Source organism: Synchiropus splendidus, chromosome 2 (genome assembly GCF_027744825.2).
Source record: "Synchiropus splendidus isolate RoL2022-P1 chromosome 2, RoL_Sspl_1.0, whole genome shotgun sequence".
Lineage (NCBI taxonomy): Eukaryota > Metazoa > Chordata > Actinopteri > Syngnathiformes > Callionymidae > Synchiropus > Synchiropus splendidus.
Genome location: NC_071335.1, coordinates 16,757,589 through 16,779,746, shown reverse-complemented (window position 1 = coordinate 16,779,746; position 22,158 = coordinate 16,757,589). Strand labels below are relative to the sequence as shown.

At 42.8% G+C, this 22,158-nt stretch overlaps 1 protein-coding gene across 4 annotated transcripts; it reads right to left on the bottom strand.

The window, feature by feature from the left end:
* Window positions 1-1,136: 1,136 nt before the first annotated feature.
* Window positions 1,137-21,348, bottom strand: LOC128753702 (LIM domain-binding protein 1-like). 4 transcript variants are annotated; one of them, XM_053855669.1, is made up of 11 exons: window positions 14,791-15,052; window positions 7,827-7,929; window positions 6,437-6,481; window positions 6,186-6,261; window positions 6,016-6,118; window positions 5,761-5,933; window positions 5,150-5,272; window positions 4,987-5,070; window positions 3,462-3,585; window positions 3,250-3,392; window positions 1,137-3,096 (listed from the first exon to the last, which is right to left on the bottom strand). In XM_053855669.1, the coding sequence occupies exons 1-11, from the start codon at window positions 14,933-14,935 to the stop codon at window positions 2,866-2,868; spliced, it is 1,350 nt and encodes a 449-aa protein (XP_053711644.1). In that variant the 5' UTR covers window positions 14,936-15,052; the 3' UTR covers window positions 1,137-2,865. The 4 variants fall into 4 exon arrangements, with proteins under 4 accessions (XP_053711644.1, XP_053711645.1, XP_053711643.1 ...); XM_053855670.1 differs by lacking the exon at window positions 14,791-15,052 and adding an exon at window positions 21,015-21,348 and having other exon boundaries at window positions 3,250-3,585; XM_053855668.1 differs by having other exon boundaries at window positions 3,250-3,585; window positions 14,791-15,154.
* Window positions 21,349-22,158: the final 810 nt, after the last annotated feature.

Here is a 22,158-nt window from a genome sequence, read left to right as displayed (position 1 = left end):
TCAGTACGGCGGCTCCAAGGGGACAAGCGGAAACAGAAGCATTATCTTCTGTTGATTATTATCGATTGTTTTCTTGATGATCTGTATTCGAATAGTTCTCGTTTTAAATATTGCTCTCTGGATCCCCTTTATATGTGCTGGCGGTGATGGCAATGGAGGGGGCAGAAATTCACCATTACATAAATTCAGAATAATTGTACACACTATTGCCCACAAATGTTTGGCATTAATTGGAAAACAGTTGCTTAATATCTCAACTGGAATATGTATTTAGTTTAGTATTTAATCAATCTATTGAAGAACAGGTTTGAAAATTATTATAGCTGTCATTTGTTTAATATGTTGTGATTTCGAATCACAAAAACACACCCAGTTAAAGGCAGTCTGGGCTCAAAAAAAAAAAGAAAGAAATCAGAGAGCATCTTACGACGCTCCCATTTTTATGCTAAATTAACTTCCCATTAAAAGTGCAATTTGTCTCTTAAAGACAACAAAGAGTTCAGCCATTTCCAGAATAAATGGGATAAGCATGCCATTAGGCAGGGATGAGATGAGCCAGGACAAGGGGAGAAGATCAGGGGTAATGAGATGGGAATTAAATAAGATAATGACATCTTTAGAAAGAAAGCGATCATTAAGTCATACTTTTGCAACTGAAGACAATGCAGAGGGAATGTGAATTTGTACCAGTATTTAAATGAAGCGTCTGCATTAGCTTGTAAACAATAAGCAGATGTTCTCAGCTTGGTCTCGAAGATGAAAATACTGTATTTGTGCCATTTAATTTGAAGCAAAATGCATGTGGATGCCACATTTGAGGGGAGGCTGAATATTTCAAAATCCTATGTGTACACACTGCAAGCACATTAATCTGGTTCGAGGCCATGCCTTACTATATGTACACTATTTTGATGCATGTGTATTCAGACCGTTTTATATAGCAAGGGTGTGATACAAGTGTAGTGATGCAACCATTGAAATGAACCTAACCATGTTTATAGACTGGCTTGTACAGTATAATCTGTGTTATTAACATGCAAATAACTGATCACAAACTCATGGGAGAGAAAAAAAAAAAAAACCCAACTTTCCACCCACCATGAAGAAATCTAATAAAAAACACCAACTTCAGTAAATTAAAGTGAAAATGTATCATTTTATTGGTACCATACATTAATTATCAAGGGCAGAAACTAACCAAATCAAAAATATATATATCAAACAATGATCTTTCTACAAGGATTGAGGAAGGTACAGGCCGCCATTCGAACTCAATCGCACTTGCTGCTTGTGTCAAACTAAGACCAAACAGAGATGTACAGGATGCCAAAACACGTCAGTCAGGAAACATCCAGCCAGGTTGTAAGTAGCAGGAGGTTTCACCTGTGTCCTACTTCCAAGCGCTTCTCTACAAGTTGTCAGAAACACAAGATCAACTCACATGGTAAGTGGGGGAGGGGGGGGGAGAAAAAAAAACCCAGAATGAATGACTGCCTCTTTGATGACCACAAGAGAGACCATGATATAAACAAACCAGATGTTTGTAGAGAAGAATCTATTGTTTAACAAATACTTGACATTGGGTTGTGACATGTAAAATCGTGACCGACATTGGAAAAAAAAAAAGACATCCTGTTTACACAAGTGACTTGCTGAAATGACCTAAATAAATAGAAATGAAAAGACAGTTAATGATCTTTCCACGGTGCTGTTGTACCCCTGGGGTTTTGTCATTTAATTTACACAAGTTTTAAAAAAGAGGGAGGAGGAAAAAGGCGAGGGCCGGGACCATGAAGTTTTTTTTCTCCTTTTTCCTATTTGTTTCTTTACATTAGATCGGGATGGCTTTAGATAAATCTAAGTAAGAATACATTTTATTACAGTCAGACAGAACTTTGCTACTACCTTAAATATACAAGCACAAATACACAAAAAAATATCTTCAAAAAGGAACCAAAAATAGACAACATAAAAACATCCACACTGAATAATTTCTTTTATAAACATAAAAGATAAAAACAATATATCTTAGAGGGAGGGACGGGGATAAAAGTCCTGTGTTGCTCCTTGGTCTGTAGCTTTTCAGTATTGGTAAAAATAAAAAAGTTGAAACAAGGTGTTTTAATACAAATTAAAAAAACATTCTAGGGAAATATATACTGTATAAAAACTCTTAAAACGTGTAGCTGTGTGTGAGTGTATGTTTGTTGCAAATGCTCTCTCTAGAACAGACATTGTCTCAGAGATGAGTCGGGCACAAGGGAACTGGAAAATCCTTCATTTATGTTTGTGTCTGTCCTTCGTCCAGTGCCACATTAGCTACTACGGTGTCAATTTGGATGGGTTGACTTTATTATGGTCTCTTTAGTGTGAAAGTTGCAAACTCGGCATCTACACCCTTCACCCATTCGCTCACGAACACAGACGCGCTATTAACAGACTGATGCGGCGATAGTCATGTTTGATGTCTGGATGGACGAGTCGTCCCTAAGCAACTCGCCACCGTTGTCAAGTCCAACTGCCACCTTTCCATTCTTTACCGCTGTGAGTATGTGTCACAGCACCTTCCCAATGCAGTTTGAGGGCGTTGTTAGGACATTCGATACATTGGAGGACAGAGAGAAAGGACCAGAGACTAAGTACTGGGGCAAGTCACAGCGAGGATGAAACATGGTGAAACCTCCTCTGGCTCAGTGAGAACGTCGGGCCGATACTGAGATTGTTCAGGCTAGGAGTGGTCGATGATTCTTATCGTAAAGTCTGGAGTCAGTGGGCAGGCGATTAAGGGCCTAAGTTGCACCTGGGATCTGGGGTGGACTTTTTGAGTAAGAACATGATTTGTGTGAGGTTTTGGGGTTCGATGCTCTACTGGGAAGCCTGGGACGTGGGGTTGTCGCTCTTGCTCTCCTGGCTGGAAGGGGCCTTGTTGTTCCAGGGTGAGTTGGAGCCCAGCGCTGGAGAGTTATTGAAGCTGTCCTCGTCATCAATGCCGTTGGCGGCATCGAACTGCGTGTTCTCCAGTCGTGTGATCAGACGTTCATCCTCGTCGCCGAACTCTCCACCCATCAGAGTGGGCTCTCCCACTACCATCACATCCTGTGAAGACGAATGTGAAGGATGTCAAAGCCATGGATCAACGTGAAGCATATATATTTCAATGTTCAAGATAAAAGCAATCCTTGGCAAAGGCCATCATTTTTAAACTAGCGAGAATAATACAGCTTCACGGGCTGACTGAGAGCCACTCACAGGAACTTGGCTGGACAGAGGGAAGCCACTGCCAGGACTCTTCTTCTTGTTGTTGTTATTGTTGGTTCCCCCTCCGCTGATTGTGCTGCCACCTGACATCTTGCGCTTCCGCCTTTTATTCGGGGCCTGTCGTGATGGCTCCGCTGAATAGAGAGGTCCGTTAAGATCGGTTGCCAATGAGCTTGGCGCGTGAGCAGTGTTTTCACTCATACCTGGTGGTGCCACCATCCTCTGCCATTTCTGAAAGAGGCAGGTTTTGAGGCAGTCTCTGGGGCTGAGGCTGTACGTCTTGTGTCTGGACATCAGCTCCTGCATGGGTTCCAGAATCACACAAAGCTGGAATACAACCAAACAGACGATGGTTAGGAAACACGATCACAACAGATAACTTGGTTGGTTTCACATTTGTAGCAAGTGCAGCTGGTGAACAAATGCTCTACTTTTGCTGTTATACTCAGGAGAGACCATTTGGGCTAAACCACCCGAGATCCACAAGCATTGACAGTCCATCCAACAGTAGGACTACAACGGCTAGTCAACTTTAAACAGCTAAATTCGGCAGCTTCATGTGTCAACCAGTTGTGTCATCAACATAGTTCTAAAAACCACATTTTGTGTAATTCATATTTTGCCTTTAAAACTTTACAGGTGGTTTCTACAATTTATTACTCATTATTATTATTTTTATTATTATTATTATGTTACTCAAACTTTTTCGTTACATAAAGATAATAGAAAGATGTAATATAAAGTAAATAAATACAAAAAATAAATCCTATCCATAACAAAAACCTACACAAAATGAAAATGGCCCTTTATATAGATGCTGAAATACATATACACATACAAAAAATGTTTTGCTTTTTAACTACTATTTACAACACTGCAATCAGACATGCATCAACCCACACACGTCATATACCGATTAATTAAGATTATTAAAACAGCATAAAATTGTATAAATGTAGCTGCCTACAAAATAATAAAGCTAAAAAAAGCTTGTTGCTAATGTTGAGGGACCTTACAAATGTATTTATAAAGGTGATATGTTTCTGATCAAAATGTTTTGGACAGAGACGTGCCTTCTAGCATTATTTTATGGGGAAAAATGTTGTTCTTAAAGGCCAAGAGTGAAACACGAAAATGTGCTTTGTTGCCTCAGGGCAACTCTATGCAGCAATTTATTTCTCACACTTTATTTCCAGTGACAGCTCTTTCTTTCTACAGACATGAAGTTATTTAGATACGTAATACCCTGTAACATCATAAGGAGACTACCGGGGGCAATACTTTTGGAACAGTAATTCTTTACTAAATCCGATTAAGACTGTGACAAGCCACTGAGAGGTCATGTCTGTATGGCTCTCCTCTGAATCTTGAGATTCAGATGCTGTAAACTGTCCATTCTCTGTATCAGGGTTTGACCAAACAAGAACATGAATGCAATCAAACTGATTGAGATAAAACATTTAAATTTGAAACATATTGATCATTATTTTTCTTCATTTTGAATATTTTAGCTTCTTGTACAGTCAACGTAAGCATCTTCGAATCCTGTGGTAATATTACTGACACCAACATCCAACAGGCCCATAACAATGAAAAGTGAGGCAACTTCTACTTTGCCAGTCACATTGAGTGGATTAACTAAACAAATTCAGCTTTGTCCACTGAAGTGATGACTTATAAATTAAAGCTATCATGATTGTAGTGGGAAATAGGACATTGTTGACTTACACGGAGGTAGTTTAGAGTAGAGTTCGACAGTCCACATCTTGTAATGTTTTTAGACAGTTGGTCCAACATCTGCGGGTCCTGGGCCTGAAAACACAGCAGTCAGAGATCAACAAGACATTCGATCCAGAGGCATGAAATCGTCTTCTAGCTTGACTTCACTTACATGCATTGCCAGTATACTGCGGGGAATGAGTTCACGATGCTGCCTGATGCTGAAGTGCCACGTTTTTATCCTCATCATGTCGTCAAACATGAACTCCAAGTACAAACGACCCTCGACACATACCTAGAGGTTGAGGGAGCGGGAATGTGAAACGTTAACTTCCGCATATTCATTAACACTGGCTTTCAGGTTCCACAAGCATCACACTTCGTAATATATTTACACAGACATCGCTATATCGCCTCCAAAGATGTGCCATGAGGGTTTGTATTTTTATGCATCGCGTATAAAAGAATTTACACTCAGTCACATTTATACGTGCATACAGTTTCATACATTTATGAGTTCTAAGAAAAACATTTATGAATGGGAATAATGTTTTAATTTAATAATGAGTTAAAAAATAAATAAAGGCTGTTATTCTGGTTCCAACACTTAATATAAGTAAGTAAGTAAGTAAATTGAACTTGGAAAAAAAAAAACTCATTTCCAGCACATGACCTACAAAAGTATGCATTAAACAGGACAGTAGTTTCATCCAACAGGTCTTGCAGAGTGTCTGCACCCAACCCAAGTGTGTTATTCTGGGTAAACGTGTTTAAAGAACATACCTGTGTGAACATTGGTTTTCCATTCTGGGTGACCATTGTGCACTGATCACAGTCCAGTGACACGAAATTGTTGTGGAATGACTCCTTAGGATGTTTCAGCACATAGTAAAGCTCAGTGGCACCGCCCTCGAATATACTCCGAAAGTACCTCGGAATCAACGTCCGACCAATTGCTGAGGGGAGAGGCACAAAAAATAAGTGTTTATGGTTAAATAAGGTCACATTAAAAATCACAGTAGCTGTCGCAGCTCTTACTGTAACGCTTGGGTCCATCCTCCAGACAGAATGTAATGGTCAACATGGCATCATCTTCAAAGAATTCTGTAGTAAAAGCATCCCACCAAAGGTTGTCGCAGTCCTACAGAAAAGAGAAGTCGAATTCAGAGTGGTGCAAGTTTTATGAGCATGTACGATTTTCCACAAACCTCTGTCCAATTTTGTAGCCTTTTGTTGAGTTCAAATATTCTGTAGTCTGTCTGGTTGCCATATGGTGTGTGCCTCCTGCAGTAGCAAACACACGAAAGGTTCAAAAAGTGGAAGTCAACTGGAAGCTTCGACCATGATCGGATGGACAAAACTATCCAAGTATTAGAAATGAGCACTTTTGAGGACTACTATGCTTTAATTTATATATTTTATAATCACTCAATAAGTCGACAGAGGAGATAAGCCTTACCCGATGCCTGGCTCGAGGTATGTCGGGGGATACATTGGGGTTGGCCTGAAGGTAAAAAAGGAGACATATTTAGATCCTGCTCTAGAGCCACTAGATCCTACCATCGTATGACATTAACCTCAAACTTTAAATGGCAAAGAGAAGAAAAGTCTTTTTTGTGGAAAGCTAAATTCTCTAAATCTTTGAAATAGTGGTGTATACAACAAAACTACATCCATATTTGCCATTTAAAAGATGAGAAAAATTTGAAGTGAGTATCATTTCAATAACAAACCTTGGCGCTACGATTGATTTGGCCCTTATGTCTAGGAGCCTGGACAAACATTTGTACCCATGACTAAGCTTTATTAATAGCACATTCTATTTGCTTTTTTGCTTAATACTAAGAAGGAAACCAGTCATACACCTGGTAGCAGCGGAGAGACTACAAACAGATGCACCAGATGACTTCAAGCAAACCCTCTCACTGATCTCTGAACTTTCCAAGAACGGAGGGCTTGTTATTTCCCTCTTGACTCCAGCCTTTCATCTCAGCATGTTTATGTACCGGGTCCATAAAGCCTCAGGACAAGTGAAAAATTCCACTTCAAGATGAGACATTCTTTCAGTTTAAAAGAATCTGCTTTAGTTGCATTTCCAGATCCCACAACTTCTTTCATAGTCTGACAAAACCAACAACCACTAAGAGAAGAAATTATATTACACCATTATCCCTGCTGCTTGAACCTGCGATTGAACCGGATGTAGTGCTGTTAGTTTGATGCACAGCTGTCAATTCACTTACATTCAGTCAAAACACTTTGCAACCACAAACATTTGTTAGTATACAATAAAAGCAGAATTTACTGGGAATAATCAGTACTGAAAAAAATACACAAACGGGACGGGGTAAAACACTTTGTCAATGGCAGCCATGTTTCCACTCAGAATTCACAATTTTTACATCTGAAAACATATTCATCCTCCCAAGAAAATGCTGCAGCATGTGACCCAAAACACTGAATGATCTTTTAGCAGTCTTTATTTTTATATTTATTTATATTTTATAAATTATTCCACAATCCTATCTGGCCAGACTTCCCTAAATTAAACTGCTAACAGACACAGATTTAGATATCTTTAATGGGGTAATTACCACATCTAGTGTCACTGTACCACAACAATACGCAAGAAAGAAATACACCCAGAAATGCTTCCAAATACAAGGAACAAATAAGAAAAAAACTCACAGCCCTGAATTAAATATGAGCACATATCTTTCAGCTTTATACACAATATACACTTGCATCTATATGAATTCTATATCCATTATATTGACACAAGCAAGACAATTGCCATGAGAGGTCAACATAACATATATATTTTTTTTTAATTAAAAAAAACAACTTACCCAACGTCTCTGTCCAGCATGGTGCCGGGATGAAAGGGGGGGAAAGTGCTACCGTTGGGGGGCTCCTTCGGAGAGTACAGCTTGAATGACTTTGAGGAACAGCCTTCAGAAATAAAGGAAATTTGCACATCAGTTTTAACACTTGATATTATTTCACATATCAAACCGTAACATAAAAAACCCAGTATGGATTGGAGTACATCCAAGGAAAAACAATCACCACTGCCAGCATGACGTCTACATCTCTTTAACATCTACCTTTCAAAAAATATAAACCAAAGTCAAAAACAAAACACTTGTGAATCCTCTTCATTACACGCAAGCCACCACCACCCCCCTACTTTAGTCTAATTGCCCAGCTCTTCTATAAAGGTCATCCAGGCGTGGCGGGCTCCAGGTCACGACCCTGGCCATAACCACGGCTGAGCACCACCCCCCCAAAATATAAATGTCTAGTCTTGTCTCTGCATATTAAACAGAGTAGCATGTAATAGATTCATGTGTACAAAGACTGATTTATGTCATGGACCCCTGTCAGGCCAAAGGGGGCGTGAAAACAAGTAAAATCTCTATGAAGAAATTCAAACAAGGATAAATGGACAAAATTATTTGTGAGTCCCATACTGTCGAATAGTTGCCAAGTGCAATACAAATACAATACAATACAAATTTGCAATACTTGCAAAGATAATTTGCTACAAGTAATTATTTACTCTATATCAAAAACACTCAGTAAAGTGGTGGGCAGTGCTTCTATGGAACCACCCAGGCAAACAAATGGGCTGCTAAATAAATAAATAAACAATCAATGGTTGTGTGTCCATTAGTTGTTGAAAGCTCCATTAGCTCCTTTCCTCTCCTGTTAGCGGTTAATGACGGGTAGTCACAATCACATCAGCTGGATTCCACTTCCTCCACTGGGAATCGTGTTGCTCCCCATCTTACAAGCAAACACCACACATCCACATTAAACATGCAATAAATGAGTCCGGCTTTAAGCCACACATAAACGGTACAAATGTGTCTTGCACGTTTAAACACTTGAACATCAGACAGCGATCCGCCGGGCTCAACATTGTCTCCTTCAATGTAAAATAACTTGCTTCAGTTCGGGACATCTGCCGTCCGCAATTGACGCCTACAATACATTTATACATATATATATATAATATGAACACGATTGAAGCTGTGAGAAGACCCCACTTGCTTGGGATGAAACTTTTATTTTAAATAAGGTTTATTTTCAACAATAACAGAAAAAGGGATTCGCACTCAGCAACTACAAAAGCAATTAGAAGGGATAGCGGGGAGCGCTAACACTTAGCAGTTAGCACGGCAAGGCAGATAAACTCGGTTTATTTCAATGGGAGTTGCATCAAGATTAGCGATTGGAAACGAGTACCGACATAATGTCCACAGACCGCAACTGTGATCGACAAACAACCGCGATGGGAAGGAAAAACAACGTCGTTCGGAGCTCCGCGGTTGAAGCTAACGTTAGCAGTTGGTAATCTGTTAGCATTCCTGCTAACGGCGTATCGCAAAAAAACACCTTTCAGCGAGAATTCACGCGGATAAAGGCAATATTCGAATTGGAATGCATCGCATGTCGAGTCGGACCGCTTGGTCCGGTGTATCGGAGGTGGGAAAGTGCGCGTTTGGGCGAAAAAGCAGCCGTTTACCTGCCAAGAAGTCCAAGCAGAAGATTGATGTTTACAGATCCAGACCGTGTACGCTCCGTGCGTAAGAACCGATAGGCCCGCTGGACGCGACGTACCAACAACACACGTCCCGGGGAACGGGATCAATAAAATCGGCTGAAACCGCGAATCTGAGTCGGAATACCGGCCAAATTGCGGGAGTCGTTCGGCTGTGTTTTGTCCCGCATGAGGCCTTGTCAGTGGGTTGAAGCCCGCTGTGGGTTTACATACAGACCCCGATGAGCCCTTTGTTCACGGGAGGACATGAACAATAGCTGTAGGCCCTCCTCCTCCTCCGTTGCTCCCTCCGCAATACATTTGCTCCTCTCTCCTCTGCCCAGCGCAGCGAGCCGCCTGCCCCCACCACTACCGCCGCCACCACCACCACTCTAATGCACAACTGCACATAAAGGTTGTCTGGTAAGCAATTTTTCATCCGCCCTCGTCCCCATCCTCCCTTCTTCGTAACTGACACAGATGAGAATTGGCCTAATGCCGGGAGTAGGAGTGTGTGCAAGGAAATAAACATGATGCAAGTGAATCTCATGTTCACCTCATTAGTGCCCATCAGCTGGCAAACAAGATGCATGCGGTGGGGTTCACTGTTGAGCCAGAGCCCAAATAGAACAGCAGCTAAATCGTACTTAAATGGATTATAATACTCAAATATTGGCTACTAAAGCGGAAGCTGTCCATCCAGGACAGAATCACGTCTCTATAGGCTGCCAGAGTATTCATTCTTAGAGGGATTATTGTACTGTTTTATTTTTTTTATTATAATATAAATCAAATTATGTAATACTGGAGAGTAGTTGAACCTCTTCTTTTCAACCGTCGTCTTGGTTTCTAAACCTACTTCAACCATTGTAGCCGGATACAAGAGGCTGAAATGAGTTTTCTCCGAGGGGTGGCAGGCGTCTCCATTAGAGATAGTGAGAAGTTCTGTCACTTGGGAGAGGCTCGGAGTAGAGCCGCTGCTTCTCCGTGTTGAGGTGGTTTGGGAATCTCAAGAGGAAGCCACTTGGCTGCCTCTCTTTGGAGGCGTTTCAGGCATGGCCAGCTGTGAGGAGATCGAGGGGTCGACCCAGGGCCAGGTGGAGGGATTGTATCCGTCTCGGGATCCTCCAGTCTGAGCTGGTGGATGTTGCCCTGGAGATGGGCTTTTGGCACAACCTTCTGAAGCTGCTGCCCCCACGACCCGGCAACTGATACCTCAAGTAATGAGGATGGATGGATGGATGGATGCGTACACATAATAGAAATAATCATAATTATATGTATGATATAATGATCAAGTACATAACGTCCAAATGTTCCACATACATGCATATGTTCTGCATATCCATCCTGCCTTCACATATATTAAAAAGTAGGGCTGGCTTTTAAAAAAGAAAGAAATAAAAATATTGTTTCATCGACCTGAATTGATTTTCCTGTGCATAGTCCAAAATTTGTCCAACAGTATTTTTAATAGTGGGTTTTTCTACTATTTACTGCCTTATTTTTATAGCCAAATTGAATTGAATCGTGAATCATTGGGAAATTTGAATCAATACCAAGCTATAATAAAAATGCTTGATGATTAAATCTGTGATGTATCGCCAGTGTTATTCCACTGTTGATCTCCATCTCACGTACTGCTACGACAAAATTAAGGACATTCGGAGATTAATAGCATATATGAACACAACTTTGCTTTTACTTAATATTTGTAATGTTGATGACATCATATATGGTGTCAAGTCTACTGTTCTCAAAACATTCTGTTTCATGGTGCCAATGCTTCACCTGTGAATTTCTAGGAGGTAAACTTGTTGCAGTTGATGAATCACAAAACAGACCATCTGAATTGATCATCTTTGTCAACACTCTCTAATGTCAAGAAAACGGGATGTTAAATCACAATTTTAGACTCTTAGATTTTAGACTTTTAGAAAGTTGCCATGCATTGATTTTATGGGGTAATCCCCAGACCAGCAGTGCCATTAATAATTTATAAAAGTTAAAATAATAATAATAATAATAATAGAATAATAAAATAATAATAACCTTTTTTTTCTGCATATTCATCATCATCATCAGGAAATATGCAGAAAAAAGAGGGTAACTTCATGGCATCTTTGAGTTTATGTGCATTTCCTTCCCATTCCAAAAGCACATGCACACAGTAAATCTTCTTAAATCGCTTCAAATTATCATCAGATATTCAGATCACAGCCAGCGACGGCTCATCCATATGGCTGGTGTCCAGATATAAAAAGAACAAGTTATTAGGTCAAGCCTTTGACTGTATAAATACCGAACAGAAACGCATGTTACTGTAGCCAACGATATGAGCCAGCAGCAGAGGTGGATTCACACCCAGTCTAATCCTAGCACGAGGAGTGAAACACAATGTTTCATAAATGATTTATTCACCAATTATGCTGTGGCTGCACACAGGCAACTGTTGACAACAACAGCTGTCAAACAAAACAGCAGTGGTGGAGGCAACTATTCTACTGACACGAGTTAATGTTTGATTGGTCCACACCGGCCTGCCCGAGCTCCTGTGTGCATGGTTGAGCCTGAGCTGTCCGTGAACCTGGGGGTCCACAGACTGGATGCTGTGTAAATTAGGAATGCAGAGAGTAGCATGAACAAACCACGAGGAGCAGGAGGTTGGCGAGATAATCAGAGGGGGAACTTGGACGTGGTTTTCGTCCAGTGAAATACAGTATAGAAGTGTCGGGTGTGAAAGTGTAACTCCCCGTCACAGCTGAACTAAATATCCCACAATGCACCTTTAAAAGGCAGCTACAAAATAAGGAGAGCTGTTCGTACTATACAACCATTAAACTAAACTGATATCTAGCTAGTGTTGCATGCCATAATGCATTGTTGACACGACCTTGGTTCATTACCCTGTTGCTGAGGGATGGTTACTGCATAAACTTTACTGTTTTATTCAAAATTTGACATGATTTTGTTCTGCCTTATTGTCTTCAGACTGCAGCATTGTATTGTTTGGTACAGATTTAATTCATGCAACTGGATGAAATAATCTCACACTAATCCTAATCTCACCAAGACTTTCAATCTGTTATTTTGAGAAACATTTTCTATTCTAATTCTGCAAGTGTTTTTTATGATGACTACTTCATATTTTGTAAAGCATTAGATTCCTCTTTGGAGCCGCATCATATACTGAGGCTAGGGTGAGGGGCCGGCAAGCCAATAGGTAGGACAAAAGAAAAAGAATCTTAAATGTAACTGCTACTTCAGTACAATGAAAATGAAAAAGTGTAATAATCTTGCCAAGATTTATGTTTGAAGTATGTTATTTCAATACAATGTTTAATTCTTGTACATTTAATTTTAGGTAAATCAATGTAAATCAGTAATATTTGAGGATCTTAATATCTTGGAAAATAATGAGTAAAATAGCAGACACATTTTCAAGGTGTTAAAAAAATAAATTTCAAAACAATAATAAAAATGCTCATAATTCATCAAGGACAAAAGCTATTCAACTATCCAATAATTCTCTTTAAAAAGGGAACTAAAAACCTAAACATCAACCAATTGGTTTCTATTTTATTAAGTTCAAAAGTAATGAATGAAACCTGCATCTTTTGCGAGTGCTGCATCAACACAGGCAAAGGGCCGCATGTGGCCCCCGGGCCTCACTTTGAACATCTCTGTTGTAAAGCAACATGCAGACACTAATTTGTTGGGTCACTTTCCTTCAATGTTGGTTGTGCAAAGACATGTCTTGCTTGAAAATCTTGAGATCAAACTCCTTGTGGGATTAGGAGAGAAAAATCCAGTTGAATGAGTAGAGGTAGTGAAAACTGAGTTGTATTTGGGCTCAATAGCACAGGTGAGGAGGAGAGTGCAGGAAGGGTGGAACAGGTGGAGACCACTGTCAGAGAGTGAAAGAGAAGCTCTAGAGTCGTGAGACCTGCCATGATGTATGTGTGAGAGACGGCAGCTCTGACCCAAAGACGGGAAGCAGAGTTTGAAGAGTCACACATGAAGATGCTCAGGTTTTCATTGGAGTGACCAGGAAGGATAAGATTAGCAAGAAGCATATGAGAGGGACTGTTGGCTGACCGGGGGGGACTAGCGTCATCAGGGACAATGTTCAAAGAAGGAAAATATTTTGAACTAAATCCTAACTAATAATGGTCTTCAAAACACCCTTATTTTTGGTAATACTTTAATATTTCTAATATGGACATGATTAATCCCCAAATGGATGTGCCGCAAAAACAAAAAATTAAAATATGTAATGCACACAAGTAGTTTATTGAGTGCACTATTAACCTGTTTCTGATTACAAAATAATCCCTTACGTACACAGTACTCTGGCATGGGTGTGATATCCTTGGCTTACACAAGGATGTGGTTCCGTTGAGCGTGCAGAAATAAAAAAAAAATAAAACAGGATAATACACGTTGTTTTATCCCATCAAACAATTGTTGGTTTGTACCTATAACAGTCAAAATAAGCGACAAACGTCACTTGAAAACAGTTTATTCCATTGCAATATAAGCACTACACGGCTCACGAGGCTCTGACAGTCTTTTCGGCTGAGCCCTTGTCTCTTATGAGAGCAGGAGGTGTAGTCTGCGCTAGCTTAGAGAGTCTGCTGTGGGCGACTGATGTGGATTTGCCTATCTCGCATTCACTGACCCCCTGTAGTCATGGTAACGCCAGCAGTTAGGGATGTCACAACTGTAGAGAGGCTAAAAATCATTCATGGAGCTGGACACACAAGGGTTAATCCAGTGTGTGTGAATGCATTTTTCTGCTTGTGTGAGTGTGTGTTCTAAGCTCGCCCATTGAAATGGCACATGCCGGGGTTAATCCACCGCACAAGTGTGTGTTCGGGGTGATGGAGAGGAGGTGGGGGTGGGAGGTGTGTCAGGATAAGGCTTCCAGGGCTTACACACACCGCTTCTTTCGCGCTGAGCCGTGAGGCAAGCCTTATCTTCCACCAGCACCCTAGCCAGTCAGTCGCGCTCACACGCGCCCCACTACCTTCCCCAACCCCACTTCACCACCTCCAGCATTAAGCCTATGTACAAATGGTGATTAGACACCAGCAGAATAAACTCTTACATGCAACCAGGTGTCTCCAAGAACACAAAACAATTTCAATCCGCCTTACAAACAAGAACCGATAGCAGAAGACCAACATAACTGCAAGCAAAAGTTCATTAGTTTTTACTTTAGCTTCAAGAAATTGGCAAAGAGGCAAAGTAACACCAAGACTCACCTCCGTCTGGGTTTAGTTGTTCTGGTGCCGCCATTTTGTCAACAACTTGAAGCGCGTCACACAAAACTAACTCAAGACTCAGCCGCTTTTCATGCCTCCACCACTCCGATATCTCCCATGTCCAGACAGTCAGGCTCAGGGGCATGAGGAGGGGGGGCCGCTGGGGGGCCGAAACGCTACTGCGTGCATGTACACACAAACACACACGACATGCCACTTCCCTCTCTCGTCAACAGGAAACTGACCATCACGACGTCTGCTGGAGTTCTGATAACAAATATCCCAGCAGCCCTCCCTTCCTGCAGACCTCAGGACTCATCAGAAAACAGCCGCATGCCAATCTCAGTCTAGAAAAAAACAGAGTGTGAACTGATCCGAGTCCAAGCACTGATGCCAACCTCACGTCATTTTGTCCGAGAGCAAAGAAGAAGCGAGGACTGTTGTTCTAATGGTAATATTAAATGTAGACAAGAACCTCTTCAATGTCCCAGCAGCACGACGGACTGGCTTTCTATTGAAAGGTCCAAAGTTAAACCTGTCAATTTATAACTGTATTCATGACCACGACAAAGCTATCTTCCTCTTTATCTGTTTCACATCACTTGGATGAAGTCTCACTTGGCGATTGTCCAAGTGGCCGAATAACCTACTCCATGACTCATTCCAGCTTGCAGGGACTGGCAGGTGACATGTCTCGGCCCATATCCAACAACAGCCCTTTCTGTGGTCAACACCTGCCTGGAGGGGGACACAGGAAGGAACCAGTAAAAACAGCAACAATGGCCCCTTCTACCGGCACTTGTTTCTTTCCCTGCGGCTCAGACCCAGCTCCACACAACCAAGAACCAAAGATGTAGGCAAATGTCAGTTTCCTGTCATCAGAAATCGCTGGCTAACAAAGCAGCTACAGGAATATTTTGCCTGTTCCAAGGTGGGACTCACCTCCTCCCCTGAGGCTACAGAGGATGACTAAGGACAATTTGCTGTGGCAACCTCTGATGGGAAATGCAAACAGAAGAACTAAATTCAGGAACAGAATCTGCCATGTGAAAATGGACAGACTTGTTAGAGGGCAGCTAAGGAAGCAAGCTCATGAAGCAGATTCCAAATCCTGCTGCTGAAGCATGAGTTGAGTCAACATTTAAAATGTTTGTGAATAGAAAAAAACCCCTAAAATGACTTACAATAATAAATAAAATACAATAAAATAAATTTAACTGTTTTATTAAATTTTTTAAATTATTTAAATGATCATATTAATGAAAATACTATATTAATATATTTAATGTCTGAACTGAATAACCGTCCAGAAGAAGGCCCACCTTTGGGTGGAGAATCACTACAATAGTCGTATGCGCAAACATGGAACTGTGAATGTGATATTTAAGTATTTTACTGTCAATAATTGTGCGACTGAAGTGCTACCAAACACACTGGCAAGCAAGACACGAAGCTCCTAAGCAAAATATGATGGCAATTTTTGTACGATTCTTCGAGTGCACACTTTATGGATTTTCACAAAAGACGACCCCTGCTCCAGTTGCATAAGAGCAAAGATGATGTGCGGTTAGTGTGACTGTAGTTCTGGACCTTTGACAGCAGCGCCCTCCGGTGGTGGTTGCGAGCCAGTATGTTTGTTTTCATCATGTCAGCGTTCTCCCTCTCCGTGGGCAGTTGTCTCCTCAGGATCTTCTCCGGCAGCCATATACAGACACACACACACAGCAACAACAGAGCTCGGCAGCGAGTGTCACATGTGGTACTTCGGGCCAATGGGTGACGGGATTAAAGCGGCAGAGATGAGAAGAGCAGATTGTCACTATTATCATGTTCAGTGTGAGGAAGAGATTTCAGATTTGGAATGTTGAAGCTGAACCTTGCCTTGTTGTGACACTGTGGTTTATGTCCTCTATTGGCGTGTGCCGCAGGTGCGACTCAGTTGCCTGTGTCGACTAACTGGAGATGACAGCATCCTGATGCTGCGCTCTGTGTTCTCAGGGAGCCATTTTGTCTGTCTCTGATCTCAGAGTCAGGTCTGCCACCCCCAGCCAATCACATCAGCACTCAGCCTTGCAGAAAACACAGAAGCACAGTGATTTCTCCCTCCGACTCCCCTCCACCTTCCCCTCGCTCTCTCTGCCCATGCACTCCTACAGTGATGCTCATCTCCCACTTGCTTCCTTTTCCTGCACCCCCCCGCCTCCCTCCTCCGTCACCCCTGTTCTTTCTTTCTCCCACCCTCATCCTCTCCCTCGCTTAATCTACATCTTTCCACAGTATCCGCTCACTCTCTCCCGTGGCCTTCGTCACATCCTCCTCCTCTCTTCAGGCTCCCTTGTTGTGCAACCCGCTCCAAACAGCTCAGCCTTTGTGCCTTTTTGTCTGTTGCCATTTCAGCCAGGCAGCAGTCTTTACTCATTTTCTTCCAATCAGGGACAGCATGTGACTCCCTGCATGAGAGGGCACAGTCCCTCTCCCCTCCCCCTTCCCTTCTCTTATCCAGCCTGGTAACATACGCTAGCAATCAACCGAGTTGAAGAAATAGAAGTGGCGAGGGGATGGGCGGCGATGAAGGTGTGCACACAGCGCAGAGTGAAATACAGTACAGGGGAAACATGGCGGAGGGTGGGGGGCAGAGGTGAGCGAGAGCAAGGGTTAAAAACAAAGGGGAGGTGGAGGGGACGTGATGTAAGGTCTGGCTCGGACAGACCACAAAGCAAACATCCAGAAAGACTCCAGAGTCACACCGCCGCCCGGGCTCATCCAACTTGGCCTCACTGTTTATGTCGTCCACATGTTGGGGCACATGCTGAGTGCGAGTGTCTCCATACAATCCCCAGCGCAAACACCGAGCCCACACAAGAAGGGGGAGGGACCCTCGGCGTCGTACATGACTCTGGAATGTAAACAAGCCAGAACCAGAGACAGAAAGAGGATGAGCTCCAGTTGGTTTCACCTCTCCTGTGCTCATCATCGTCGTCCGAGCAGAACCTCTGACCCAGTTCATGCAGTAGGAGGGACGAGAAACGGTACCACCTGTGTGGTCATTAAAACCTTTGTAAAATAAAGCAGCGAGCGGCTCCGAGGATGAGACGGACAAAAGTGAGCGGGAGCAGCAAAGGACGGGAGCAAAGCCCTCAAGAATGCAGTCATACTTCATTTTGGAAATTTCCATGACTGTGTTGATTAAGCATGCATCCAACCACAAGACAGCCACGAACCGGTTCTAAACAAACGCACCAGCCCTCTCAGAGTCGTGTTACAGATGAAGTGTTTGCCTCCTACAGATAGACAACACACACACAGTAAATAAATCACATTTTGTAGCCTCAACGTGGAATTGCTAGAGAGATGAGTGCAGCCTTCCACCGTCTGAACTCTTTAGCACCAGTCCATCAGCTGAATAGTTTCCCAACCGCAAAACATGGTACCAGTTAGTCTTTCCATCTTTCAAATGATTCAAGCTGAGACTGGCACAGAGGAAACCTGATCCCTGCATGTGTGGTTGGCTAAACTTCCAGGTCCACATCCAGGCTGTTGGAGGGTTGACCACAGCGCCCACAGCGGCCAGTTAGACAGCGACAGATGGGCACGTCACTGTGATGCTGCAGGACCCAGTAATGGTGCTCTGAACTGCCTTCAAGCACTGACTTTTTATCAGTACAGCTAACACCAAACGTGTTGCTTTCAGAGTGCACATGTAGAGCTCATGTCAGTGGTCTGAGATTCAAAAACCACATTATAAAATTCACCTCAGTGCACAACAATAACAGATGCTTTGCCAAATCCTGATCCAAAGAATCAGAGCCCATTCATCCACCATATGGCGGCACCACCAGTGCAGTAGCCGCTAAAGAAGCTAACCTGCAACCTTCAACTGTGAGCAGTACATAACGGTAGGACAGGCTATTTTTTTGCTTATACTCGCATCTGTACCCTGATAGCAAAATGAAATGCTCTAACAAAAACAAATACTTCAGTCACCTGTGGGACATACAGCACGGTCCAAACATTTTGACCAACCCACAGTATAGTGATATGTCCATCAGATTCATCTGCTCTCCTCGCGCTGAATCAATGCTCTGGAGTCGTGGCCTCAGGGGGAGAGAGAAGAAAGTGGGTTGGACTTTGAATTCATATCACTTACCCTACCTTTAAGTCTTGATTCCGGAATGGTTGCTGAAAACTTTCTCTCCCTCTACTTTTCTATCTTGTCTGTATGTAATATTTGAGTTCATGGTTAATAAATTGTGTTCTTTTCCTCTGAATTTGTCCTTGCATACTTGCACACATACAAATTAATACAAACACTAGCTCCTAGTTTCCCGGCGTTCATTCAGTTTGGCACTGGAAAGACAGATTCACGGCTCCATTATTCTTTGGTCAAACAGATATTTTTTTTCTTTTTTAAATGAAGCAACTAAACAACGCAGAAGCGGCAGAACCAAGCTCACTTTAACATCATTTAATACTCCTCTAAACCACAAGCAACCAATTCTAGCAGCTACAAAAAGTCTCCTGCTACATCTGGATATCCATTTCAGAGCTGATCACTCACTCCCTGTCACACTGGCTTTTAAGATGTAGGTCAAAGCAGCGGAGCGTTAAAGGTCTGTCCTTAATTTGTGACAAGATCAGATGTTGAAGATCAGGACAGCTGGAGCCCATTAACCCAACTCTGGATTCAGGACCTTAAATGTAAAGTTTTATCAAAGTACGGTTTGGTCACTTCTTTCAAGGCTCATCTCTGAGGAGGAGGGGAGTCCCACTAGCTTATCTTTGTAAACATGACTTCTGAAGGACAGTCCCAAAAAAAATAAAAAGACAAATATCACCAAAATATGTTTTAATCCAGCAAGTGTTATTCAATTCATGCTAGCTCCCTCTTTTCATCATTAAAGTTAAATGTTCTAAAGATCCTGAAATGACGACTGACCATCCTGCAGTTCAGAGGTGACCGCATCTCTGCGGAGGCTCTTGATCTTAGCAAGTGATCTTTGCCCTTTAAATGTCACACTTTTGATTTTTTTTAATGTACCCTTTGATCTGTAAAAGAGTGTGAACCTTTATGCACAGAATGGCGCTGAAGTGAATGAAAAACCGCATCCCTGAGGAAATCAAACGCTAATCCGGGTCAAGAGTCCGTTCCCATTAGCGGCACCTGCAACAGCCAGCAGACGAAAGACGGTGCCACAGCTACAGACGTGGAGCCATGTGAGCAAACAACAGCAACATGTTGGGGAGCGAAGATTCACACCTTATCTGTGTGTGTGTGTGTGTGTGTGTGTGTGTGTGTGTGTGTGTGTGTGTGTGTGTGTGTGTGTGTGTGTGTGTGTGTGTGTGTGTGTGTGTGTGTGTGTGTGTGTGTGTGTGTGTGTGTGTGTGCAAGCCGGGGAGGCGGAAGTTAAAATGGTGCGAGCAAAGTCTTTTGAGTGAACATTGATGTGTCATTCATCAAGAGTGTGTGCAGATCTGCGCTCTGTTGGTCCATCATCATGTCATCTTCACTGTCGCACCTGCTTAAATAGGTTTTTTATACTCCACACATCCACACACTTGAATTTGGCCTTGATCTGTACATCACTGTTGGACACTGATGCAGTTGAACAACTTGCTATAAGGTGTTAGACACTACTGCATCTTTCATTTCCTGAAATGCTTCAGACAATTTGGCTTTGTTCCCAAGGATGGATAAATAAACCATCTCCCATCTGTCTGCGACTCCAAGTCCACACTAACTTGTTTCTTTTTCTGCCATTCATTTCTGCATGCTAAACGGCAGATGCATGATCGAGTGACTCTAGCCGGACACACGCGGTTAATTCCTTGCATGTGCTTCCATCACCAGAAGAACTCATTCCAAGAGGTGTTCACCTTTGCAGTGTCACCAACATGGAAAGTTGCCATCAACAGTGATGGAGAAACTCTTTTCGACTTCAGGAATGAATATGAGAGGATGAATTCTGGTTGAGTCGTTCTTGCATTCGCAACGATTCCCCAAACCATTGCACAGGGTGACCTCCCATGAGTCTTTGCAAAAAAGAGCCCCTGGCCCGAGGGCACCACTCTCCGTGCCCCTCTCTGCCTCCGTCACGCCACAGTGCCTGCACTCACCAGCCAAAGCACATCCTTTAACAAACAACCAGAGAAAGTGAGTGACGGCACTGGGGAGAGGAAAGTGAAGGTGGAGAAGCAGCTGCGAATGACAGTCCTCAGCTACTTACCGGGACACGCGCAGCCGCCCACGGACATCTTCTCACATGTCTGGTGTGAATCCGATCAAAAACGATGGTGGTGTTGACTCCTTTATCTCCACTCTCCTCCTCCTCCTCACCAGTGACTGCTGCCGCCACAGAGGCTGCTCACATGAGCGTCTGTTATTCCACAGTTCACACACACACCAGGGAGAAAGGAGAGTGAGTGAGTGAGTGAGTGAGTGAGTGTGGGAGGGAGGAAAGTAGGAGAGTGACAAAAATCAAGAGAAACAGAGGAGAGGTTAGGAAAGAGCGCACAAAGGATCGGTTTCTCTCAGATGTCTGAATCACAGTGAGTTCTGGAGTGAGGAGAAGTGTGTTCCTGCCTCTGCTTTGCCCTCATCAGCCCAGCAAATTACTGCTCAGGTGGGAGGAGAGAGGGAGAGAATGAGGAAGGGAGGGAAGAAGAGAAAGAGCGAGGACTGTCAAAGTGACCCGAGAGAACGACAACATGTGATGTGGGTCTTTTGCCTCTTTAAATATGTAGAGCGTGTTTTAGCACCGCTCTCACAGTGACACACATGATCACACAGGTTCCCATGACTTGAAGTGTGTTTGTGTGTGTGTGTGTGTGTGCTTGTGCTGCAGCCGTCTGACTGGCTTGTTACATCCAGTGAAGGTCTGCTGCGCAGGGATGGAGGGTGGGAGGGCGGCCAGGGGGGAGAGAAAAAGGGGGAGGACGTGGGAGGGGGCTGACGTGCCTCTGCTCTCGCCGTCATCTCTCTCACCCATACTCTGCTAGTCTTTTTGTCTGCAGTATGTCACAGTGTTGCTCCCTCGCTTCACTCATCTTTCCTTTCACTCTGCCATTTATACCCGCCACCCCCCGCCTCCCTTTACTCACTCACTGACACTCTGCTTCCTTTTAACTCCGTCACCTTTTCTTCCTCGTCTCCATCTTGCTCTGATACTTCGTCATTTTGTCATGTGTCCGTTTGATGCTCAGGTGCGGCACTGTTTGGATGCACATCGATGTCTGAATCAGGAAGTCTCTCTTACCAGCAGCAAAATAACATAAAAAATAGTTATAAAATAGAATATTAAAATATAGTTTTTTTTTCTTTGTCAAAACTGCTTTTGTCGAAAAATAACCAAATGCATCGTCTTACATCTA